Source organism: Mirounga leonina, unplaced genomic scaffold, assembly GCF_011800145.1.
Source record: "Mirounga leonina isolate KUSES-001 unplaced genomic scaffold, KU_Mleo_1.0 Mir_127, whole genome shotgun sequence".
NCBI lineage: Eukaryota > Metazoa > Chordata > Mammalia > Carnivora > Phocidae > Mirounga > Mirounga leonina.
Genome location: NW_023270316.1, coordinates 61,588,137 through 61,611,649, shown reverse-complemented (window position 1 = coordinate 61,611,649; position 23,513 = coordinate 61,588,137). Strand labels below are relative to the sequence as shown.

General features: G+C 37.8%; 1 protein-coding gene across 1 annotated transcript in view; it reads right to left on the bottom strand.

The window, feature by feature from the left end:
• LOC118009477 (phosphatidylinositol 3,4,5-trisphosphate 3-phosphatase TPTE2-like) overlaps positions 1 to 23,513 on the bottom strand; it is a 136,022-nt gene that overhangs the window by 71,544 nt on the left and 40,965 nt on the right. Inside the window, exons 8-12 of the mRNA XM_035003487.1 lie at positions 10,381 to 10,542; positions 9,002 to 9,121; positions 6,919 to 7,018; positions 6,714 to 6,777; positions 5,927 to 5,991 (exon numbers count right to left, since the gene is read on the bottom strand). Of these exons, the coding sequence (XP_034859378.1) occupies positions 5,927 to 5,991; positions 6,714 to 6,777; positions 6,919 to 7,018; positions 9,002 to 9,121; positions 10,381 to 10,542 (511 nt within the window). The remainder of the gene's footprint in view (positions 1 to 5,926; positions 5,992 to 6,713; positions 6,778 to 6,918; positions 7,019 to 9,001; positions 9,122 to 10,380; positions 10,543 to 23,513) is intronic.

Here is a 23,513-nt window from a genome sequence, read left to right as displayed (position 1 = left end):
TGCTTAGTACCGATTTTGGGGGGGGGCGGGGCCTCTGGTTAAATTAGTTGTTTGTGTGTAGTTTTTTTTAATTTAGAATTAGCGTTCTTATCTTTTAAAAAGATTTTATTTATTTGAGAGAGGGAGAGAGAGAGAGCGTGTGCATATGCATGAGTGGTGGGAGGGGCAGAGGGAGAAGGAGAGAATCCTCAGGCCAATTCCTCAATAAGCCCAGAATCTGACCCAGGGCTCAATCCCAGGACCCTGAGATCATGACCTGAGCCAACCAAGAGTAAGACACTTAACCGAGTCACCCAGGTGCCCCTAGAATTAGAGTTTTGTTTTTGTTTTTTTATTTTATTTATTTATTTGACAGCAAGAGAGAGACAGCGAGAGGAGGAACACAAGCAGGGGGAGTGGGAGAGGGAGAAACAGGCCTCCCGCGGAGCAGGGAGCCTGATGCGGGGCTCCATCCCAGGACCCTGGGATCATGACCTGAGCCAAAGGCAGACGCTTAATGACTGAGCCACCCAGGCGCCCCTAGAATTAGAGTTTTTAAATGGAAGTAACAATTACAATTTTTAAACCTTTAGAGAGTATCACATTTAGTTTGTAGATATGCAAGAAAGCTTTTTGTCTTGTCTTTTTCTGACAGCCTAGCAGTTTTCAGATTTTGGTCAGAGTTTCAACATTTTGCCATATGAATTATATGGTTTCGTTTTAGTTCCATATTACTTATAAATATACATTACCTATATTTATCTCTTACAAACAGGAAAATATAAAATTTATCCCCTTTGAATAATAGTTTATATGTAATATAGTATATACCATAAAATAATATATATAATATAGCATGCAATATAATACATATTATATAAAATAATATATAACATACATGTTATATGATTATATAGAAACTAGTATATGTAATATACATATTTATATATATACATATTTTATATATATATAAACTAATTTATAATTTATAAATTTATAGAATTTGTAACATAATTACATAATGTATAAACTAAAAATATACACTTATATAAACTATATACTGTATATATTAAACAAATTTGATTATAGGTACATGTTAATATATACATGTTTAATTATAGTATATATATATAACTATTACTATAGTTATATAACTATATATAAATATACATGTATTATTCTAAAGGGAAAAGGTTATATTTTTCTGTGTCTTTTATTTTTATTTTTATTTTTTTAAAGATTTTATTTATTTATTTGAGAGAGAGAGTGAGAGAAAGAGCACAAGAGGGGGGAGTGGGAGAGGGAGAAGCAGACTCCCTGCCGAGCAGGGAGCCCGATGCGGGACTCGATCCCGGGACTCCAGGATCATGACCTGAGCTGAAGGCAGTCACTTAACCAACTGAGCCACCCAGGTGCCCCTTTTCTGTGTCTTTTATAAAAGATGAATTTATATATGTCTATAATTGAAATGTATATTTATATATAATACATAACATATACTAAATATATTGTATTAACTCCATAATTTGTATATGTAATTATATATCCTATATTGTGTAGTATAATATATATTCTATATAAATACACATATATTATTCTAAGGGGAAAATTTTATATTTTTGTGTTTCTAAGAGATGAGTATACATAAATATATATGCAATATATATTTATAAATAGAATAAAATATACTATATATAATTTATATGTAATTGTATATTATATAAAAGTATATACTATGCAATATATATATTATATATTTAAACATGTACTAGTCTAAGAGGGAAATATACTAATATAGTAATATCAATTTATTATATAACTGTTATTTAATATATGATATATACTGTAGTACAGTATATATAATATTATTCCATGGGGGGAAATGTTTTATTTTTCTGTTTGTATAAGAGATGAAAACAGTGGATACTTTTTTTCAATTGGTAATGATTGAGTTAATCTTTCTCAAAGCAGTTTCTTTCTGAGTACATATATTCCTTGACTTACCACAGGGTTAGGTCCCAACAAACCCACTTTAGGTTGAAAATATTAAAAGTAAAAAATGCATTTAATACTCCTAACCTACCCAACATCATAGCTTAGCCTAGCCTACCTTAATTGTGCTCAAAACATTTACATTGGCCTACAGCTGAACAAAATCATCTAATAGGAAGCCTATTTTGTAATAAAGTGTTGAATGTCTCATGTAATGTATTGAATACTGTACTGAGTGGGAAAAACCAGAGTGGCTCTAAAGACACAATGGTTGTCAGGGTATCAACTGTTCACCCGCACGATCAGGGGGCTGACTGGGAACTGCAGCTGATGAAAATATCGCACCACAGATCACTAGCTTGGGAAAAGATCAAAATTCAAACTTCAAAGTATGAGGTTTATTGAATGCTTATCACTTTCATACTGTTGTAAAGTCGAGCATTTTTTATTTTTTAAATTTAAGTTAGTTAACATATGTGTAGTATTGGTTTTAGGAGTAGAATTTAGTGATCCATCACTTATATATAACACCCAGTGCTTATCCCAACAAGAGGCCTCTTTAATGCTCATCACCCATTTAGCCCATCCCCCACCCCACAACCCCTCCAGCAACCCTCAGTTTGTTCTTTTAACTATAGAGTCTCTTATGGTTTACCTCTCTCTGTTTTTATCTTATTTTTCCTTCCCTTTCCCTATGTTCATCTGCTTTGTTTCTTAAATTCCAAATATAAGTGAAATCATATATTTGTCTTTCTCTGACTTATTTCACTTAGCATAATACACTCTAGTTCTATCCACATTGTTGCAAATGGCAAGATTTCATTATTTTTGATGACTGAGTAATATTCCAGAGGGTGTGTGTGTGTGTGTGTGTGTGTGTGTGTGTGTGTATCTCTCACATCTTCTTTATCCATTCATCAGTCAATGGGCCAAATCATGGAAAGAATCCAAAAGCCAAAACTTTTTAATTGGAGACTGTCTGTAATTCAAAATCTGGTCCTTCTGAAGTCTTAGAAACTAAGCTGAAATACCAGGTTAAGCACAGTCTAAGAAATCTGTTCAAACTAAAATTCTTCTGTCTACTTTTGTGGTGCTTGAGAAAAAGACTTCATGATTTATGAGAAAATGTGTTTTATCTTGGAAATTATGTTCAAACATTAGCTTACTATTTTGTGGAATGAATACTTATTAAGTGGCCATGAGATCATCTCAAAAGAACCAAGCAGGTTCACAGGTCTTCTTGCTTTTCTGAACATTTGTGAATATTACACATTTCTTTCTAATATATTCTAGAGTATGCAATGGTCAGTAGAATGAAATATACATTGTACTGGAAGAATTAATGTATCACTTTAGTGACATACTTGAACTAAATGACTAAAGGTTTAGGGGTGCATAGAAACCACAATAATTTGTGTAACGTTTTGAAGTGCATTAAATATTTTTTCACGACTCTTCAACAGCCAGTACTCTTTCTTTGTTATCAACACAAAGCATAATGACTACTCAAAATGCAATATTTTTCATTCACATATTGTAAGTCATGTAACTTATACAACCTCCCTGTCAAAATTACTGGCTGCCAAATATATGTTTCTTCAGGTGTATCTTTTGATTTTTTTAAAAATTTCTGTAAAATAGATGTTATAGAATGTAACACCTTTGATGTCTTTGTGAAGGGGTGTACAATTGTATGATTCCTGTATGTAAACGGAATGCTTGGGCTTTTTTTTAATAAAGATTTTATTTACTTATTTGTTTGAGAGAGAGAGTGTGTGTGTGCAAGCACTAGCAGGGGGAGCGGCAGAGGGAGAAGCAGACTCCCCACTGAACAGGGAGCCCAACACAGGGCTTGATCCCAGGACCCCGAGATCATGACTTGAGCTGACGGCAGCCGCTTAACCAACTGAGCCATCCAGGTGCCCCTGAATGCTTGGGCTTTTAATCAGAATTTTAGATAGCAGTAAATATTAAAGTTATAACAAGTAATATGTAAATGTTGTAAGAACTGTACAACACTGAATGAATCTCAGATTTGGGGCATAAAAAGTCAAAAAAGATGTATTATATGATTCCACTTATGTGAAATTCAAGAAAAAGTAAAACTAATCTGTGTAATAGATGTTAGAATAATAATTACCTCCAGTGTGTTGGGATATTAACTGAAAAAGAGCAAGAAATATTCTATATATTGATAGGGGTGTTGGTTACATACATATATACCTAAATATAACTTCATCAAGATCCAATTAAGATTAGTGCAATTTATAGTATTTGTTATGCTTCAACAAAAGCATAATTATATATGCATGTTTATATGTAGACTTAAATATAGACATATACATATATGTACATAATTACATCATATTGGTTTAATAATATAAATTGCACTAATACACAATCACACACATATGCAAACTTCTTAAATGATGGCTTTTAACTGGAATTTCATATTAAATATTTTATGTTTGAATTAATTAATTTATTATGGTAAAAAAATTAGATTTAGCCAGCTGGATTCAGTTTAGATGATCTCAGTTGTGTTGGCAACAACCAAAGCATCATAGTCAGGAGTCAGTGAAATATAGGTCTTCTTCTATCAGGCCTGATCAGGGAGTTGACCTTTGCCACATCAATGTCATAGAGCTTCTTCACAGCCTGTTTGATCTGGTGCTTGTTGGCTTTGACATCCACAGTGAACACAAGTGTGTTATTGTTTCTATTTTCTTCATGGCTGACTCAGTAGTCAGGGGGAATTGATGATGGCATAGTGGTCAACCTTGCTTGTTTCTCCTGGGGGCTTTCTTTTGAGGATATTTGGGCTGCCTTCAGAGACACAGTGTCTTGGGCTGTTGAAATGTAGGTGGCCTGTGGATCTTTTTTTGGTGAATGTGGATGCATTTCAGCACCACTTTCTTAGTCTTCAAAGCCTTTGCCTTGGCTTCAGCTTTGGGAGGGGCAAGGACTTCCTTCTTTGTCTTTGTTGCCATCTTCATGAAAGGGTGAAATAATTTAATCCACATTATCTAAAGCAGTATGCCTCCACTATAACTTAGGACCTCAACCTAAAAACATGTATTTTCTTTAAAGAATTCCCAACCTTCTCTCCTATGATAAGACTATAAACATGGCCACAATTTGTTGCAATTCCTGCTATCAAGAGATGCAGTCTGTTCTATTCCTTGAATCTGGACTGAATTGTAATTTGCTTTGTACCACAGAATGAGGTAGAAGCCATATGATACTAGTTTTGAACCTGGACCATTAGGGGCTCTGTATTCTTTTGTTTGCTGCTTGTGGGATCTTTGCCCCTGCCACCATGTGAACAAGCCTGAATTAGTCTGTTGGAGCATGAGACATCACATGGAGCCATCCAACCATGCCATTTATTTATTTTTTATTTTTTTTAAAAGATTTTGTTTATTTATTTAGAGCACATGTATGTGAGTGAGCAGGGGGAGGGGCAAAGGAAGAGGGAGAAAAACCTCAAGCAGACTTTGTGCTGAGTGTGTGGAGTCCAACACAGGGCTCAATCTCATGACCTGAACCAAAACCAAGAGTCGGATGCTCAACCAGTGGAGCCACCCAGGCACCCCTCCAACTATACCATTTTAGACTAGCCAATCCTCAGATGCCAAGTAGCTGCCCACAGATGTATGCATTAGCCCAGCTGTGATTAGTCAAATCTGTCCCTGATCAGCAGAACCACCCAGTTAAGCCCAACCCAAATTCATAAACCACATTATCATGAACTAAGTAAATGGTTGGTGCTATAAGTCACTAAGTTTTTTGGTGGTTCATTACACAGCAAAAACTAATTGCTATCGATCCATTATAATTCTTTACCTGAGAGAGTAAATTTTTGGAACACTGCCATCTCTGGGCCAATATTAAACTTATGACTCCACAGTCTATGTTTACTGAGAATTGTGAGCATTTGTTAAATAACCCTTACCTTAATGGGATTCCTATAGAAAGACTTCTTTCCTGAAGATGGGAATGACATAGCAATAATACGCTCTGGAAGTCAAAATAGTCACTATTATGAATGTCATTATAAATGTGAAACAATATATAAGAACTTAACTTATATATAATCAGACTCCTTTTTCATAGAAAAGAACTTTCTGGATTGAGAATGACAGGGGGAGAAAAGCTACCTCTCAGGATAATCCAGATAACATATTAAATTATCTGATATAATGATGATTAAACTCACATAGTGTTCTTAAGACTCAACTGGTTCCAGCCATATGGGACAGATTTGTGTTGACCGGTGGTGAGAATTTATTTCCTATTTAAACACCAAAGAAAAATGAGAGATCTGGGCTCCAGCAATGGTGGAAACTCTCAGGGTGCCTTCCAGTGCTCCTGACTCAGAAAACTGAGAGCCCTTATTCTCTAGGGTTTTAGGAAGAGAACAGGTCTCTTTGAAATCCTTGCGACCCAGAAAGACTAGTAGAACTCAAATTCCAAACCAAACAAAGGGAGCCAACTGGAAATCCATTCAATTTCCTGTACAGTAACCAAGCAGCCCTGATTTGAGAGGACAATGCAGATTTTCCATTGTCAGGGATAAACTACAAATATGTTGTGCTACCATATGGCTCATGTCTTCATGGATAAAGAATGCTTTGAAAGAACACGGATCAGAAAAAGCAAGAACAAAATTCACATAATTACTCACACACCAGAAAGATTTGAAGTTAATATAAGTAAATCAACAGTTAAACTTTACAAACCAGTAACATAAGTGAGGTCTAAGTCAAATCCATCCTTCTTGTATCGCCGTTTGTTTCCTGAAACCTAAGAGTTTAAAATAATCATTAATTTGTAAGATGAAAAATCGACATAAAAATAAAGAATATTATATAGATATCTATAACCCTTGTCAGTATTTCCTGAAACAAACATTTTCTGAATCATAAACATATTTTGCCTGCTTACCATCCTTCTGGCCAGCTTTTCAAGATGTCTCTTTTGATGAGCCAGATGAAAAACTCTTATCAGAATGATAAGTCGTAGAGGTCGAAATAAAATTGTCAATCTAACAGTAAAAAGATTCATTTTTGCTTTAGAAATAGGATTTTGTCAATATGGACCAAGCCTAGAGCTGTAGTTCTTAACCAGGGGTGATTTTGCACACACACAAACCCCCCACCAAGCCTCCTACCCACCCACCTATGGGATACTTGGCAATATCTGGGGTTATTTTTGGTTGTCACACTGTGTATGAGGGTGTGCTACTTGTATCTAGTGGGTAGAAGCCAGGAAAGCTACTAAACACCAATGCACAGGACAGCCCTTATAACAAAGAACTATCTGGTCCAAAGTACCAACAGTGCTGAGATTGAGAAACTCTGGTAGAGAGAAATAGTTATATGATAGAATTTGTGGACTGAACTTTTGTGATTTAAGATGAGGATTTTTCAATCATTTTCCCATCAAAAGTTTCTCCCATCAAAACAGTTCTTGTTCACCTTTGTGTTTCCCATCAGTAACAGAGGCTCACTACAGCTGCTAACACGTACCAGGCAGGCAGCAGATTGAGACCCTTGCCAAGTGCGCTAGCTGGTGTCTCTCCTACCATCAGAAAAAAACATGATGGCAGAGAACTGATGGTTTGCATATGTGCTTCTCTAACTTGAGTGTGCATATGATTCAGTAGGTCTAGAGTGGGGCCTGAGGTGTTTTAGCTCTTGCATTTCTAGCAAGTTCTTAGGTGATACTGATGTTGCCAGTCAGAGGACCATATTGGATCCAGTTATTTTAAAACAACTCCAAAAGCCTATCATATAACATCAAATTTTGTTGGGACCTGAATTAAGTCCTAAGCTGTTGGAGTACAGAAAAGAGCAAGCTGTTGGACTAATGAGTGAGCTACCCAACATCTATATCCCAATATACATCTGTTCCTTTTCCTCATGGCCACAGTAGCAAGAGGAAAAGCAGCGGGAATCATCAGTCTCTCATACACATTTTAGTTTCCTGATACCTAAACAGTTCTAACTGACTCAGCTTTCTTCATTTCAGCTGTACTGCAAAATTCCACTTCCATGGTGCTACCTTTGTCACCTTGTTTTCTGTTCCATTTGCTCTTTCTTAGAGAACCATCACTGGAGTCACCCAAATTTTGCATATGCTTAAACCAAAACTCTCTTGATTACAGGAAAACCCCAGGAATTTCATGTGTAAGGAACTTGTGATTGAAGCTCAATGGGAATTCAGTGGGAATTTTTTTAAATTTAAGTTCAATTAGCCAGCATATAATACACCGTTAGTTTTTGATGTAATGTTCAATGATTCATTAGCTGCATATAACACCCAGGGCTCATCACATCACATGCCCTCCTTAATGCCCATCAGGAGCATCACAATGCCTGACTTCAAGCTGTATTACAAAGTTGTGATCATCAAGACAGCATGGTAGTGGCACAAAAACAGACACATAGATCAATGGAACAGAATAGAGAGCCCAGATATGGACCCTCAATTCTATGGTCAACTAATCTTTGACAAAGCAGGAAAGAATATCCAATGGAAAAAAGACAGTCTCTTCAATAAATGGTGCTGGGAAAATTGGACAACCACATGCAAAATGAAACTGGACCACCATACACAAAGATAAACTCAAAATGGATGAGAGACCTCAATGTGAGACAGGAATTCATCAAAATCCTAGAGGAGAACACAGGCAGTAACCTCTTTGACCTCAGTGGGAATTTCAAAATGTAGAGAAGTTAAAGTGAGTACAAGAGGCAAAGTCCCAAGTTTCTTCTTTAGGGACTCCATGTTCTTTATTCAGGTAAAGATACTTAATCTGTACACCCTTCACTCTTCCCTAAATACAACCATCCTTTAGTTTCCAAGTATGTGGAAATTTGTCTATTTCATTTTTTGCACTTATTTGGCTCAGAATCAGCACATTCAGACTTAGAAAGATATGCAAAAGGAAAACTACAGAAAAGGCCCCCCAAAAAACAAAAGAAAAAAATTAAAACTTTAAGGGAAATAAATATATATTTCTTACCTGGGGATAGTTTGAAGAGACATAAAGTCATAAAACATATAAATCATATCAACCAGTAGAGTCACTACAATAATGACAGCATCTAAGTAGTTAAGTATATCAGAAAAGTATTGTTGTATCCTGTAGTATAAAATAAAAAATATTAGTGTATGCTCTCCCAAAGAATAAATAGGGATATTTTAAGAACACGAATTATTTGACTCATCCCATTAAGAATTCTACTTTAATGGATTCTTTAAAATGCATACTAGACTAGACTAAGGGGGAAAACATCCAAACTGTATCTTATTTTATACATACAAATGACAAAAGCATCAATATGGCAACTTAAGTACGGTAAGAGATAGAACCAAACCACTGAACAAGAAGCAAGCAATACCTTCATGTATTGGGTGAGAAAGGTGGGCTATTTGGCAGTACTACTGAGCAATGGAAGCTAAATGTGTCACAGCTTTAGAGCAACTGGGCTATGAGGAATGTGCAAGAGGAACACAAAGTCCAGTAATTTGGCTTGCAAATTCTGGCTTTGCGCCTACAGTAGAATCACAGTAGGCTGGGATTTCCTCCTGTGAAAGCTGAACTTCATCCACTTTGCCTTCCTCCCCAACACTGGCTCCTTCAGCCAGGAGCACTGGTGCTCCAAGGAACCCTTCTTCCAATTCTGGGGTAGCCCCTCTCAGGCTCTGTAACCTGGGGGTAAAAACAGTCCTTGGTTCTGAAGTATGAGGATAGAAGTTCAGCAGGAGAGGAGACAAGTAGTCTTCTGAAATGCTCTGGATGAAATGAGGCTGGGGAATTAGTCCCTGACTCCATCGCTGACATCTTCCAGGGCTTGGCTCACTTCATCCACATTTTCACAAAGCCAGCAAGCAGAGAAAATCAGCTGCTGCCTCACCACCAAGCTTCATTGATGGAATGAGCATGCTCAGATCTTTTATGTCCTTTAACATAAATTTTTATTTTAACTGAGGTAAGGGGTTGTTCCTGATCTATTATCTAGTACTGATACACTGTCAGCTTTTATTTAGATTCAACTCTTGGTGAGATTTATATTTATACCTCACCCACATTGTCCTCTTAATTATGTGCATGCAGACACAATGCTGTCTGGCCCCACTTTGCAAATCCTTTAAGCTTTACCCGTTGAAGGATCTATAATACATTGCTGGTAACTAGAGTACCAGTTGCAACAATAATATTAAAGCCCAATCTAGTAGAAATTGGAATTTGGATTGTTTTCTTGTTGACCATGCCTCCAAGGAGAATTATTTTGATAAAGAGGGACACATTTGTTGGGTTGACTTGGTAATTATTTGGGGATGCTTCTCATAGCAGTACAAAATAGCTTTACATGCTTTTAAAAAATTAATCAAACTTACCCTTCTACATATACTCGAAGAAGAACATCCACGAAAAAAAATAAAGCAATAGCTAAAGAAATTGAACGATACTCCAAAGGAATGAACATCGTGCTCTCAGTGACAAGTAGGTCTGTAATGATGAGGGACAGATCCACAAAAATCAGCAAAATTCCAAATATTCTACAACAAAAAAATAGAATAAAGATAAAGTGGTTTTCACTCCTCAAGTTAGGGTACCTTTAGGCCAATGATATGATACCAAGATGTCATATAGGATTAAATTGTCCACTGGTAGGGAATACTGTGTTGCCTTAGAATCTCAAAACAATTACTAAGTTTTCACCCAATGGAAGCAGTTGTTAGAGAATTAAAATTCCCATACCACCATTTCAGGTCATCATGCCCTTTTATAAAAGACACATCAGATTAATACTCTAAGATAGCACAGGCAACCTGAATTAAAGTTACATGTCTCCACTTGTAAACTTTTCTTAAATCTGAGAATTTTTTAAGGGGCTTCTACCAATTTCTCATAATAAATAAAACCTCATTCATATTGATAACTCTTACAAATTTAGCAATGAAAACCAAGTGAGAGCATGACTAACATAAGCCCTTAAAAGACCACTTTGACTAGTAAGATGTTTTATCAGTAAGATTATATATTAATAGATGCTTCTAGCAAAGTGCTGGGCACATGAGAAGGAATTCAATTCCATAAATATATGCATGATTGAACTCTAAAGTACCTCCTAAGCCTTTCTTTCATATATTCTAAACACATTCTTCATAAACTGATTACACTACTTGTATAATCTTGGAAGATAAATTCATTAGTCTTCAAAATACTTTCTTGAGTGACTCGAAAAGATGGCAGAGGAGTAGGGGAACCTATTTCAACCAGTCCCCTGATTTGAGCTGGATATCTACCAGAACATTCTGAACACCCACGAAATCAGCCTGAGATGTAAGAAGATCTATCTGGATCTCTACAAACAGAATATCCCTGGTGGTTGGTTTCAAGGTATGAAGCGGGGAGTTGTGATTCCACGGGCAGATATTGGAAGATAAATGGAAGGAGGAGGGAGCCTCCGGGATCCTGCACCACTGGTGCCTGAAAGCCTCCTGCACTGGGGACCCGGCACAGTCTCACAGACTGGTAGTGGCAGAGAAAGGACTTTAGGGCAGCCCCCCGGACTGAAACCTGGAGCTGCGGGGGCATGAGTATGAACTGGCGGCAGCTGGTGGTTTTAGAAGCACAAAGGGCAGAGATGTGCCTGACCTGGAGGCAAGGACTGGGAGTGCTGCTGTGGGGCACACAACCCAGGTCGCTATGGTTTTTAGGAACAGACAGAAATGGAGACAGTGTAGCCTGGAGAGCTCACTGAAGAACAGACTGCGATCTCTCTGTTCTGAGGCAAAGGGTTGGAAATAGTCTCTTCTGCTCTGACTCTTGGAAGAGATGTAGAAATCTGCCAGGGAAAGCCACCAGAGAACAAAAGCCCCCCAAAACTAGTTTTCACTGAGCCCATCCCCCACCACAGGGGGCAGGGCAACTCTGCCCAAACAAAATTGCCTGAGTAGCAGCATGGCAGGCCCCTCCCCAGAAAACAGGCTGGAAGAACAAGAGGCCGACAACCCTAAGGTTGTGGAGAGAGAGAGAGAGAGAGGACTAGAAGATATATTTGAGAAAATCGTAACTGAGAACTTCCCTAATCTGGGGAATGAAACAAACATTTGTGTCCTAAAGGCAGAGAGGACCCCTCCCAAGATCAAGGAGAACAGACGAACACCCTGGCATGCAATAGTAAAACTTGCAAATCTTACAACCCAGAAAACCATCCTAAGGGCAATTAGGGGGAAGAGATTCCTTAGGTACAGAGGGAGGAACATCAGAATAACGTCAGACCTATACACAGAGACCTGGCAAGCCAGAAAGGCCTGGCAAGACATATTCAGGGTACTAAATGAGAAGAACATGCAGCCAAGAATACTTTATCCAGCAAGGCTGTCATTTAGAATGGATGGAGAGATACAGAGCTTCCAGGACTGGCAGAAACTGAAAGAATATGTGACCACTGAGCAGGCCCTGCAAGAAATATTAAGGGGGGTTCTATAAAAGGAGAAAGACCCCAAGACTGATATAGAACAGAAATTTACAGGGACAAGCTATAGAAACAAGGACTTCATAGGCAACATGATGACAATAAATTCATATCTTTCAATAATCACTCTCAATGTAAATGGTCTAAATGCTCCCATTAAATGGCACAGGGTTGCAGGTTGGATAAAAAAACAGGACCCATCTATGCTTTCTACAAGAGACTCATTTTGAACCTAAAGTTACATCCAGATTGAAAGTGAAGGGATGGAAAACCATCTTTCATGCCAACAGACCTCAAAAGAAAGCTGGGGTAGCAATTCTCATATCAGACAAATTAGATTTCAAGCTAAAGACTGTAGTTAGAGACACAGAAGGACACTATATCATTCTTAAAGGGTCTATCCAACAAAAAGATCTAACAATTGTAAATATCTATGTCCCCAACATGGGAGCAGCCAACTACATAAGCCAACTGTTAACCAAAATAAAGAGACATATTGATAATAATACATTAATAGTAGGAGACCTCAACACTCCACTCTCAGCAATGGACAGATCATCTAAGCAGAAAATCAACAAAAAAACCAAGAGCTTTGAATGACACACTGGACCAGATGGACCTCATAGATATATACAGAACATTCCACCCTAAAACAACAGAATACTCCATTCTTCTTGAATGCACATGGAACTTTCTCCAGAATAGACCACATACTGGGTCACAAATCAGGTCTCAACAGATACCAAAAGACTGAGATTTTCCCCTGCATATTCTTAGACCATAATGCTTTGAAACTAGAACTCAATCACAAGAAAAAATTTGGAAGAAATTCAAACACTTGGAAGCTAAAGACCACTCTGCTTAAAGAATGTTTGGGTCAACCAGAAAATCAAAGAAGAACTTAAACAATTCATGGAAACCAATGAGAACAAAAACACATCAGTCCAAAACCTATGGGATACTGCAAAGGTGGTCCTCAGGGGGAAATACATAGCCATCCAAGCCTCACTCAAAAAAACAGAAAAATCCTGAATTCACCAACTAACTGCACACCTTAAAGTACTGGAGAAAAAACAACAAACGATGCCTAAGCCACACATTAGAAGAGAAATAATTAAGATTAGAGCAGAGATCAATGAATTAGAAACCAGAAACACAGTAGATCAGATCAATGAAACTAGAAGCTGGTTCTTTGAAAGAATTAATAAGATCGATAAACCACTGGCCAGACTTATCCAAAAGAAAAGAGAAAGGATCCAAATTAATAAAATTATGAATGAAAGGGGAGAGATCAAAACTAACACCAAGGAAATAGAAACAATTATTAGAAATTATTGTCAACAACTCTATGTCAATAAATTAAGCAACCTGGAAGAAATGGATGCCTTCCTGGAAACCTATAAACTACCAAGACCGAAACAGGAAGAAACTGACAACCTGAATAGACCAACAACCAGTAATCAGATAGAAGCAGTGATCAAAAACCTCCCAAAAAATGAGAGTCCAGGGCCTGATGGATTCCCCGGGGAATTCTACCAAACAGTCAAAGAAGAAATAATACCTATTCTCCTGAAGCTGTTTCAAGAAATAGAAACAGAAGGAAAGGTTGCAGACTCATTCTATGAGGCCAGCATTACCTTGATCCCCAAACCAGGCAAAGACCACATCAAAAAGGAGAATTTCAGACCAATATCCCTGATAAATACGGACACCAAAATTCTCATCAAAATCGTAGCTAATAGGATCCAACAACGCATTACAAGGATTATCCACCATGACCGAGTAGTATTTATTCCTGGGATGCAAGGGTGGTTCAACATTCTCAATCAATGTGATAGAACACATTAATAAGAGACTAGAACCATATGATCCTCTGCAGAAAAAGCATTTGACAAAATACAGCATCCTTTCTGGATTAAAACTCTTCAGAGTATAGGGATAGAGAGAACATTCCTCAATTTCTTAAAATCCATTTATGAAAAACCCACAGCAGATACCATTCTCAATGGGGAAAGCTGAGAGCCTTTCCCTTAAGATCAGGAACATGACAAGGATGCTCACTCACGCCACTATTGTTCAACATAGTACTAGAAGTCCTAGCAACAGCATCAGACAACAAAAAGAAATGAAAGGTATTCAAATTGGCAAAGAAGAAGTCAAACTCTCTCTCTTCACAGATGACATGATACTTTATGTGGAAAACCCAAAAACTCCACCCCCAAATTACTAGAACTCATACAGCAATTCAGTAATGTGGCAGGATACAAAGTCAATGCACAGAAATCAGTTGTTTTCTTATACACTAACAATGTAACTGTAGAAAGAGAAATTAGAGAATTGATTCCATTTACAATAGCCCCAAAAACCATAAGATACCTTGGAATAAACCTAACCAAAGATCTATACTCTAGGAACTACAGAACACTCATGAAAGAAATGGAAGAAGACACAAAAAGATGGAAAAATATTCCATGCTCATGGATAAGAATAAACACTGTTAAAATGTCTGTGCTGCCCAGAGCAATCTATACCTTCAACGCCATCCCAATCAAAATACCAATGGCATTTTTCAAAGTGCTGGAACAAACAATCCTAAAATTTGTATGGAATCTGAAAAGACCCTGAATTGGCCAAGGAAATGCTGAAAAAGAAAAACAAAGCTGGGGGCATCACGTTGCCTGATTTCAAGCTATATTACAAAGCAGTGATCACCAAGACAGCATGGTACTGGCACAAAAACAGACATATAGACCAATGGAACAGAATAGAGAGCCCAGATATGGACCCTCAACTCTATGGTCAAATAATCTTTGACAAAGCAGGAAAAAATATGCAATGGAAAAAAGACAGTCTTTTCAATAAATGGTGCTGGGAAAATTGAACAACTATATACAGAAGAATGAAACTCGACCATTCCCTTCCACCATACACAAAGATAAACTCAAAATGGATGAAAGACCTCAATGTGAGACAGGAATCCACCAAAATCCTAGAGGAGAACATAGGCAGTAACCTCTTCGACATTGGCCACAGCAACTTCTTTCAAGATACATCTCCAAAGGCAAGGGAAACAAAAGCAAAAATGAACTTTTGGGACTTCATCAAGATGAAAACTTCTGCACAGCAAAGGAAACAGTCAACAAAACAAAGAGGCAATCCACAGAATGGGAGAAGACATTTGCAAATGACACTACAGACAAAGGGCTGATTTCCAAGATCTATAAAGAACTTCTCAAACTCAACACCCAAAAAACAAATAAGTCAAAAAATGGGCGGAAGACATGAACAGACACTTCTCAAAAGAAGACAAACAAATGGCTAACAGACACATGAAAAAATGTTCATCATCATTAGCCATCAGGGAAGTTCAAATCAAAACCACATTGAGATACCACCTTATACCAGTTAGAATGGCAAAAATTGACAAGGCAGGAAACAACAAATGTTGGAGAGATTGTGGAGAAAAGGGAACCATATTACACTGTTGGTGGGAATGTAAGTTGGTACAGCCACTTTGGAAAACAAGTGTGGAGGTGCCTCAAAAAATTAAAAATAGAGCTATCCTATGACCCAGCAATTGCACTACTGGGTATTTATTTATTTATTTTTAAGATTTTATTTATTTATCTGAGACAGAGAGAATGAGAGAGACAGAGAGCACATGAGAAGGGGGAGGGTCAGAGGGAGAAGCAGGCTCCCTGCCGAGCAGGGAGCCCAATGTGGGACTCGATCCAGGGACTCCAGGATCATGACCTGAGCCGAAGTCAGTCGCTTAACCAACTGAGCCACCCAGGCGCCCTGCACTACTGGGTATTTAACCCAAAGACACAGATGTAGTGAAAAGAAGGGCCATATGCACCCCAGTGTTCATAGCAGCAATGTCCACAATAGCCAAACTGTGGAAACAGCTGAGATGCCCTTCAACAGATGAATGGATAAAGAAGATGTGGTCCATATATACAAAGGAATATTACTCAGCCATAAGACAGGATGAATACCCAACTTTTACATCAACGTGGATGGGACTAGAGGAGATTATATGCTAAGTGAAATAAGTCAAGCAGAGTAAGTCAATTATATGATTTCACTTATTTGTGGAACATAAGGAATAGCATGGAGGATATTAGAAGGAAGGGAAAAATGAAGGGGAGGGCGGGAAATTGGAGGGGGAGATGAACCATGAGAGACTATGGACTCTGAGAAACAAACTGAGGGTTTTAGAGGGGAGGGGTGTGGGGGGGGATGGGTTAGCCCACTGATGGGTATTAAGGAGGGTATGTATTGCATGGAGCACTGAGTGTTATATGCAAACAATGAATCATGGTTCACTACATCAAAAACTAATGATGTACTATATGGTGACTAACATAATTTAATAAAAAAAAATTAAAAAAATACTTTCTTATAATGGCAATGCAAATTAAAATATTATAAATTTTAAATTCTAAATAATTTTTTGTACTGTATGGTGACTGAACATAGTAACAAAAAAATTGAAATTTAAATTTTAAATAAATTTAAAAGGAAGCAAGTATTTTGTGTGACTCTGTGTCATAGCTTGAAATCTTACTGTCATGTAGAGAAGAAGCCTAAGTAGAATGCTTCCAGAATTAAGGAGTACTTCTGGACAAATAAAGTGTTTAATAAAAACAGTTAAAGAATTTTAAAAAGCATACTTCATTAATTTTACTTTTACAGGTAGAAAAAACTTACTAATATGTTATTATCAGGCTTAGATACCATTTCTTTGCAATTCTTAATGTTCAGCTTAAATTAAAATTTCAAGACAAATTATGTTACATTAAATGGGGCACAAGGGCTATCTAGCAACATACTGACAGTGGAAATATTCCCCCCCAGGTTCTTTAACATTAAAAAATACTAAACAATATGTGTAATTATCTCCTTTTCTAGGGTCTCACATACCTGAACATGAGTGACGATGTAAGTGAGTATACAATTCTCTTAATCATGCTGCTGCAAAAAGAAGTAAAAATTAAATTCCAGAGTTTTCAAGTATATCACAGACTTCTTCTAATATAGAATATGAATTTAGCCAAAAAAAAAGGACTTCATAAATATAGTTTGAAAGAAAGTTCTTCAGAAGTTGCAAAACAAAATGCTTTTTACCAAGATTTTCAATGTCCTGCTTCATGATTTTTTTTAACTTTCATACGTAGAATAAATGCAAATAAAACTCTAAACTATGTTTAGTAATATTTCCATTGCCTGTAAAGCCCCAATCCCAAGTTTACAGTATTATTAAAGTTGGGATCATCAACTAAAGCAAGATAACATGGAGCCAGAAAGACATGGTAGAAGAGATCAATCAATGTTCTATCTCTCTCATTAAGGAGCTGTGGGAGTCATCAAACCTTGGCCAGACCTGTTTCCATAGCAGTAAAATAAAGGACTTCAGGGATGGATAGAGAGTAAATGATACTCTTGTCTTATAATATTCATCTCTTGAAAAAAGACACCCAGGAACACAACACTTAATCATAAATGAGAGTCATATTGGGGTGGCAAGTGCACTTTGGAGATACAGAATTTTAGTAAGATACATTTCAAAGGAGAAACACCCTAGAGACTGAGCTCCTTCCATTAATAGGAGGAGAAGCCTGTTTGATGGAGCCTCCAGCTATGCCTCCTTTTATTCTATGCCTGGAGACAAGGTAACTACTGGGGAGCAAATTATTGCCATGCTGAAGCCTACAACACAGGACCCAAATTCCACCCCAAGTGGCATTAATGCCAAAGTAGTGCTTATAGCCTGCACCCAAGACTGGACTGGACAATGGAGTGAACAGATGAATAGAACTGGGCCCTGCCAAAATTGGCTACCAATGAATGCTATTAGGCTAACCTGAGATATAAGAGCTCCCTGCTCCCTACAAATTCTCCCCCCCCCCCCCGCCCCCTGCGCTCACCACGTCTGCCCAGGCTTAGGAAGCTGAGGCTAATGTGGACACATGACTGACTGGCCAAAAGAGGGGAATTGCCCTGAGGCCGCCATTTTTTAAAACACACCCTTCTGATCCCACACAGACTGGATCTCTGGGTAGTGAAGAAATTTTATAATAAATCTGAATTTACTTGACAAAGTGACCATACAGAGCCCATGCCTGACAGAATCATGAGGCAAAAAGGGGAGGCTTTAACTCCCCTATCTTTTTCAAAACTACTCCAATAAATATACAGTTGAGATTTAAAAAAAAAATAGTGTGTTAAGAGTGCAGCTTCAAACAATGTGTGTGGAGTTTGCTGGGGAAGAACTGTGACTCAGTAATTCTATGTCCAGGAGAAGCATTATTCATATTTGAGAGGAACAGAAAAACACCCTCCAACATGCCATGACTCAAAACATGACAGACATGTGCCTCTCCTAAAAACAATTACTCAAAGAAGTGCCAACTGAGCAATGAATCAAAATGAAGAACTCAGGAATAAGGAAGATGCCTTATAAAGACAACCTGTTAAGAAATCATAAATATTCAGAACTAAGTCTAAATAATCATTGTTAACATAGCATGCAATGTAAACAAATGATTCTAAAACCAAGGATAAATAACATCAAATTCTCCATAATAGTTTGGCTTTAATATTGCAGGTTTTCAGGGGACTTCTGGGAGATAGTGGAGTAGGAGGATCCTAAGTTCACCTTGGGCACACCAAGATAATAGCCATAATAGTGTAACTAACCCAGAAAATGACCCAAAGACTGGCAGAAGAGACCTTCCACAATTCATCGTAGAGAGGAGGCCACACTGAAAAGGGTAGGTGGGGTGGAGATGCAGTGGGGAACAAAACTCCTGCTGAGACTAACCGCAAACAAGAGAGACCCACAGGCATGGAAAAGGGAGAGGAGGAGACTCCACAGCAGGTACCCCAGACACAGGGACCCGCAATGGGAAGATGAGCCCCATAACATCTGGCTTTGCAAGCCAGTGGGGCTTAACTTAGTGAGTTTGTACAACCAGCAGGGCTTAACTCAGGGTACTTTAAAAATCAGTGGGCTTAGTTCTAAGAGAGCCAGAGGGCAATAGGAAACTGAGTCCCTGCCCTTAAGGAGCCAGAATAACCTACAATCCCACTGAGATAAGCATAGAAGCAGCAGTTTGACAAATACCTGGGATATAGTGGAGGAGATTTATTTATTAATCTCAGAGTATGTGCTGGAGAGCAGTGATCTTTAGAAGACTTCTCCAAGAACAAAAGAGCTGGTGGGACCATTTGCCCCCTCCCCAGCCCAGATATCTTGGCACTCGTGGGAACTAGTGAGAACACTTTACACCTACCTTGCTAACACCATGTACCCTGCCCCCATGTTCTCCTGTGGATCTGCCACATCCAACATGCCCCATTCAGAGGGGCTTCCTTCAAAGTGACACCTGCCCTGAGGAGAAGGGAAGATAACTATATGCACTAGTTCTGTTGCAGTCCCAGTAGCTGAACCTTATAACTGGCAGTGCAGAGTGCCCTGTCAATTGATGCATGTGCCACCTGAGCAGACAGACAGGGGGCAGGCATCTGAGCTGATTGCTGACCCTATTCACCAACAAAAACATCCCAGGGGGGCAGCACAGGGATACAAACCAATAGTTTGGGGTCACGGCAGTTCTGGCAGATGGACTGGGGACAGGTATCTAGTTAGTCTGCAGGCCCCACCCACCAACCAAAGCCTCTCAGGGTAGAACACGGGGAGAATGGCCTGAGTTCGGTGTGACTGCAGCCCCAGCAAATGAGTTAAGGGCAGGCATCTTGTCTGACTGTGGATACCACCCAACTGCAAGTCTACAGCAGCCCCAGACTGGCCCCTCAACAGCAGAGTGACCAAACTCTGCCCACAACAGGCAAAGTAGGCCATTGTAGCCAACTGGACTGAAGGAAAATGAGGCTCAGCCTACAGCAGTAGAGTATATGGAAACCACAAAGAAGAAACCCTTGAAGTGCCTGTTTCTGATAAACAGGCACCACAGAACTTCTTCTTAAGGCCGCTACTTTCAAAGTCAGGAGACATAACTGACTTTCCTAATACAGAAAAATAAACACAGAGAGTTAGTTAAAGTGAGGAAACAGAGGAATGTGTCCTAAATGACAGGACAAAACCAGAGCAAAAGAGCTAAAATGAGACAGAGATAAGCAATATGCCTGATTAAAAAAACTCAAAAGTAATGATCATAAAGATACTTACTGGATTTAAAAAAATAGTGGAGGACCTCAGGGAGACCTTCAAAAAAGAGCTATAAAATATAAAAAAGAACCAATCAGAGGTAAAGAACTCAATAACTGAAATTAAAAATATGCTGGAGGGAATAAATAGTAGATTAGAGGAGGCAGAAGAATCAATCAGCAAGCTGGAACATAGAGTAACAGAAAGCAACCAAGCTGAACAACAACACAAAAGAATAAAAAATGTGAATAGGTTAGGAACTCAGCAAAATCATCAAGCATAATAACACTCACATTATAGAGATCCCAAAAGGAGAAGAGAAAGAAAAGGGGGCAGAAAATTTGAAGAAATAGCAACTGAAAACTTCCCAAATCTGGGGATGGAAACAGACATCCAGATCCAGGAGGCACAGAGAGCCCCCAGTAAAATCAATACATAGAGGTCTACACCAAGACACATAACATTTAAAGTGGCAAAAGGTAGTGATAAAGAGATTTTTTTTAAAGCAGCAAGTGAAAATAAAAAGTTACATAAAAGGGAAACCCCATAAGGCTATCAGATGATTTTTCAGTAGAAACTCTGTAAGCCAGAAGAAGTGGCATAATATATTCAAAGTGCTGAAAGGAAAAAACCTGCACTCAAGAACACTCTACTCAGCAACGCTGTCATTCAGAATAGAAGGAGAGATGAATAGTTTCCCAAACAAAAGTGAAAGGAGTTCATTACTACTAAACCAGTCTTTGAAGAAAAGTTAAAGGAAATTCTTTCTGTAGAAAGAAAAGGCCATTATCAAGAGTAAGAAAATTATGAAAGGAAAACATTCCACATGTAAATACAAACATAGTAAGTAGTAAATTAATTACTTATAAAGCCAGTATGGAGGTTAAAGCAAAAAGTAGTAAAATCAATTATATCTATAAAAATCAGTCAAGGGATTCATAAAATAAAAGGATGTAAAGTATGACATCACATACAAAAAACGTGAGGGGGGTGTGTAAAAATATAGTGCTTTTAGAAAGGGTTCAAATTTAAGCAACCATCAATTTAATGTAGACTGCTATATGCATAAGATGTTATACATGAACCTAATGATAACCACAAATCAAAAACCTGTAATTATGCAAAAAATAAAGAGAAAGGAATCCAAACATATCATTAAATGAACCATCAAGCCACAAGGGAAGAGAGCAAGAGAAGAACTACAAAAACAACTATAAAACAAGTAAGAAAGGGGTGCCTGGGTGGCTCAGTCAGTTAAGCAGCTGCCTTTGGCTCAAATCATGATCTCAGGGTCCTGGGATCGAGCCCCATGTCTGGCTCCCTGCTCAGCAGGGAGTCTGCTTCTCCCTCTCCCCTGCCCCTGCTCATGCTCTCTCTCACTACCTCTCTTGCTCTCTCTCAAATATGTAAATAAAATCTTTAAAAAAAAATAAAAAACAAGCAACAAAATGGAAGTACATACCTAATAATAATTACTTAGAATGTAAATGGAATAACTGCTCCAATAAAAAGACACAGGGTGACTGAATGGATAAGAACAAGACCTATTTATAAATGCTGCCTACAAGAGACTCATTTCAGATCAAAGACATGCAGATTGAAAGTGAGGGGATGGAAAAACATTTACCATGAAAATGGAAGCAAAAGGCTGTGATAGCAATACTTATATCAGAAAAACAGACTTTAAACAAAGACTGTAACAAGAGACAGAGACATAAACATAAAGGGAAGAACCAACAAGAAGGCATAATTTTATGCACCCCAAAATAACCAATTAGGTGCTCAACCTGGGAACACCTAAATCCATAAAGCCACTATTAATAGACATAAAGGAAGAAATTGAGAGTAATAACATAACAGTAGGGGACTTTAACACCCCACTTACATCAATGGATAGATCATCCAGACAGAAAATTAACAAGGAAACAGTTTTTGAATGACACATTGGACCAGATGGACCTAACACATATATTCAGAACATTCCATCCTAGAACAGCAGCATACATATTCTTTTTGAGTGCACATGGAACATTCCCCAGAATAAATCACATGTTAGACCAGAAATCAAGTCTCAACAGATTCAAAAGGATTGAAATCATATCATGCATCTTTTCCAACTGCAATGGTATTAAACTAGAAATCAAAGAAAAAATCTAGAAAGAACATAAATAACTAAATAACATGCTACTAAACAATGAATGAGTCAACCAAGAATTCAAAGAGGAAAAAAAAATACATGGAGACAAATGAAAATGAAAACACAATGGTCCAAAATCTTTGGGATGCAACAAAAGCTGTTCTAAGAGGAAAGATTATATCAATACAGGCCTACCTCAATTAGCAAGAAATATTTCAGGTAAACAACCTAACCTTACACCTAAAGGAACTGGGAAAATGACAAACCCCAAAGCCAGTAGAAGGAAGGAAATAGTAAAGTTTAGAGCAGAAATAAGTGAAATGGAGACTTAAAAACAATAGAACAGATCAATGAAACCAGGAGCTGGTTCTTTGAAAGGATCAACAAAATTGATAAACCTTTAGCCAAACTCAAAGAGAAAGAGTGAGAGCAAGAGTGAGAGAGAATGTGAGAGAGTGAGTGCACACAAATAAATTCAGAAATGAAGGAGGGGAGATAACAACCAACACCACAAAAGTACAAAGGATTATAAGAGAATATCATGAAAAATTATATGTGAACAAATTGGACAACATAGAAGAAATGGATAAATCCTAGAAACAAGGAACCTCCCAAAACTGAATCAGGAAGACATAGAACATTTGAACTGACCAATTACTAGCATGAAATTGATCCAGTAATTGAAAGTACTTCTGATAAACAAAAGTCCAGGACCAGATGGATTCACAGGTGAATT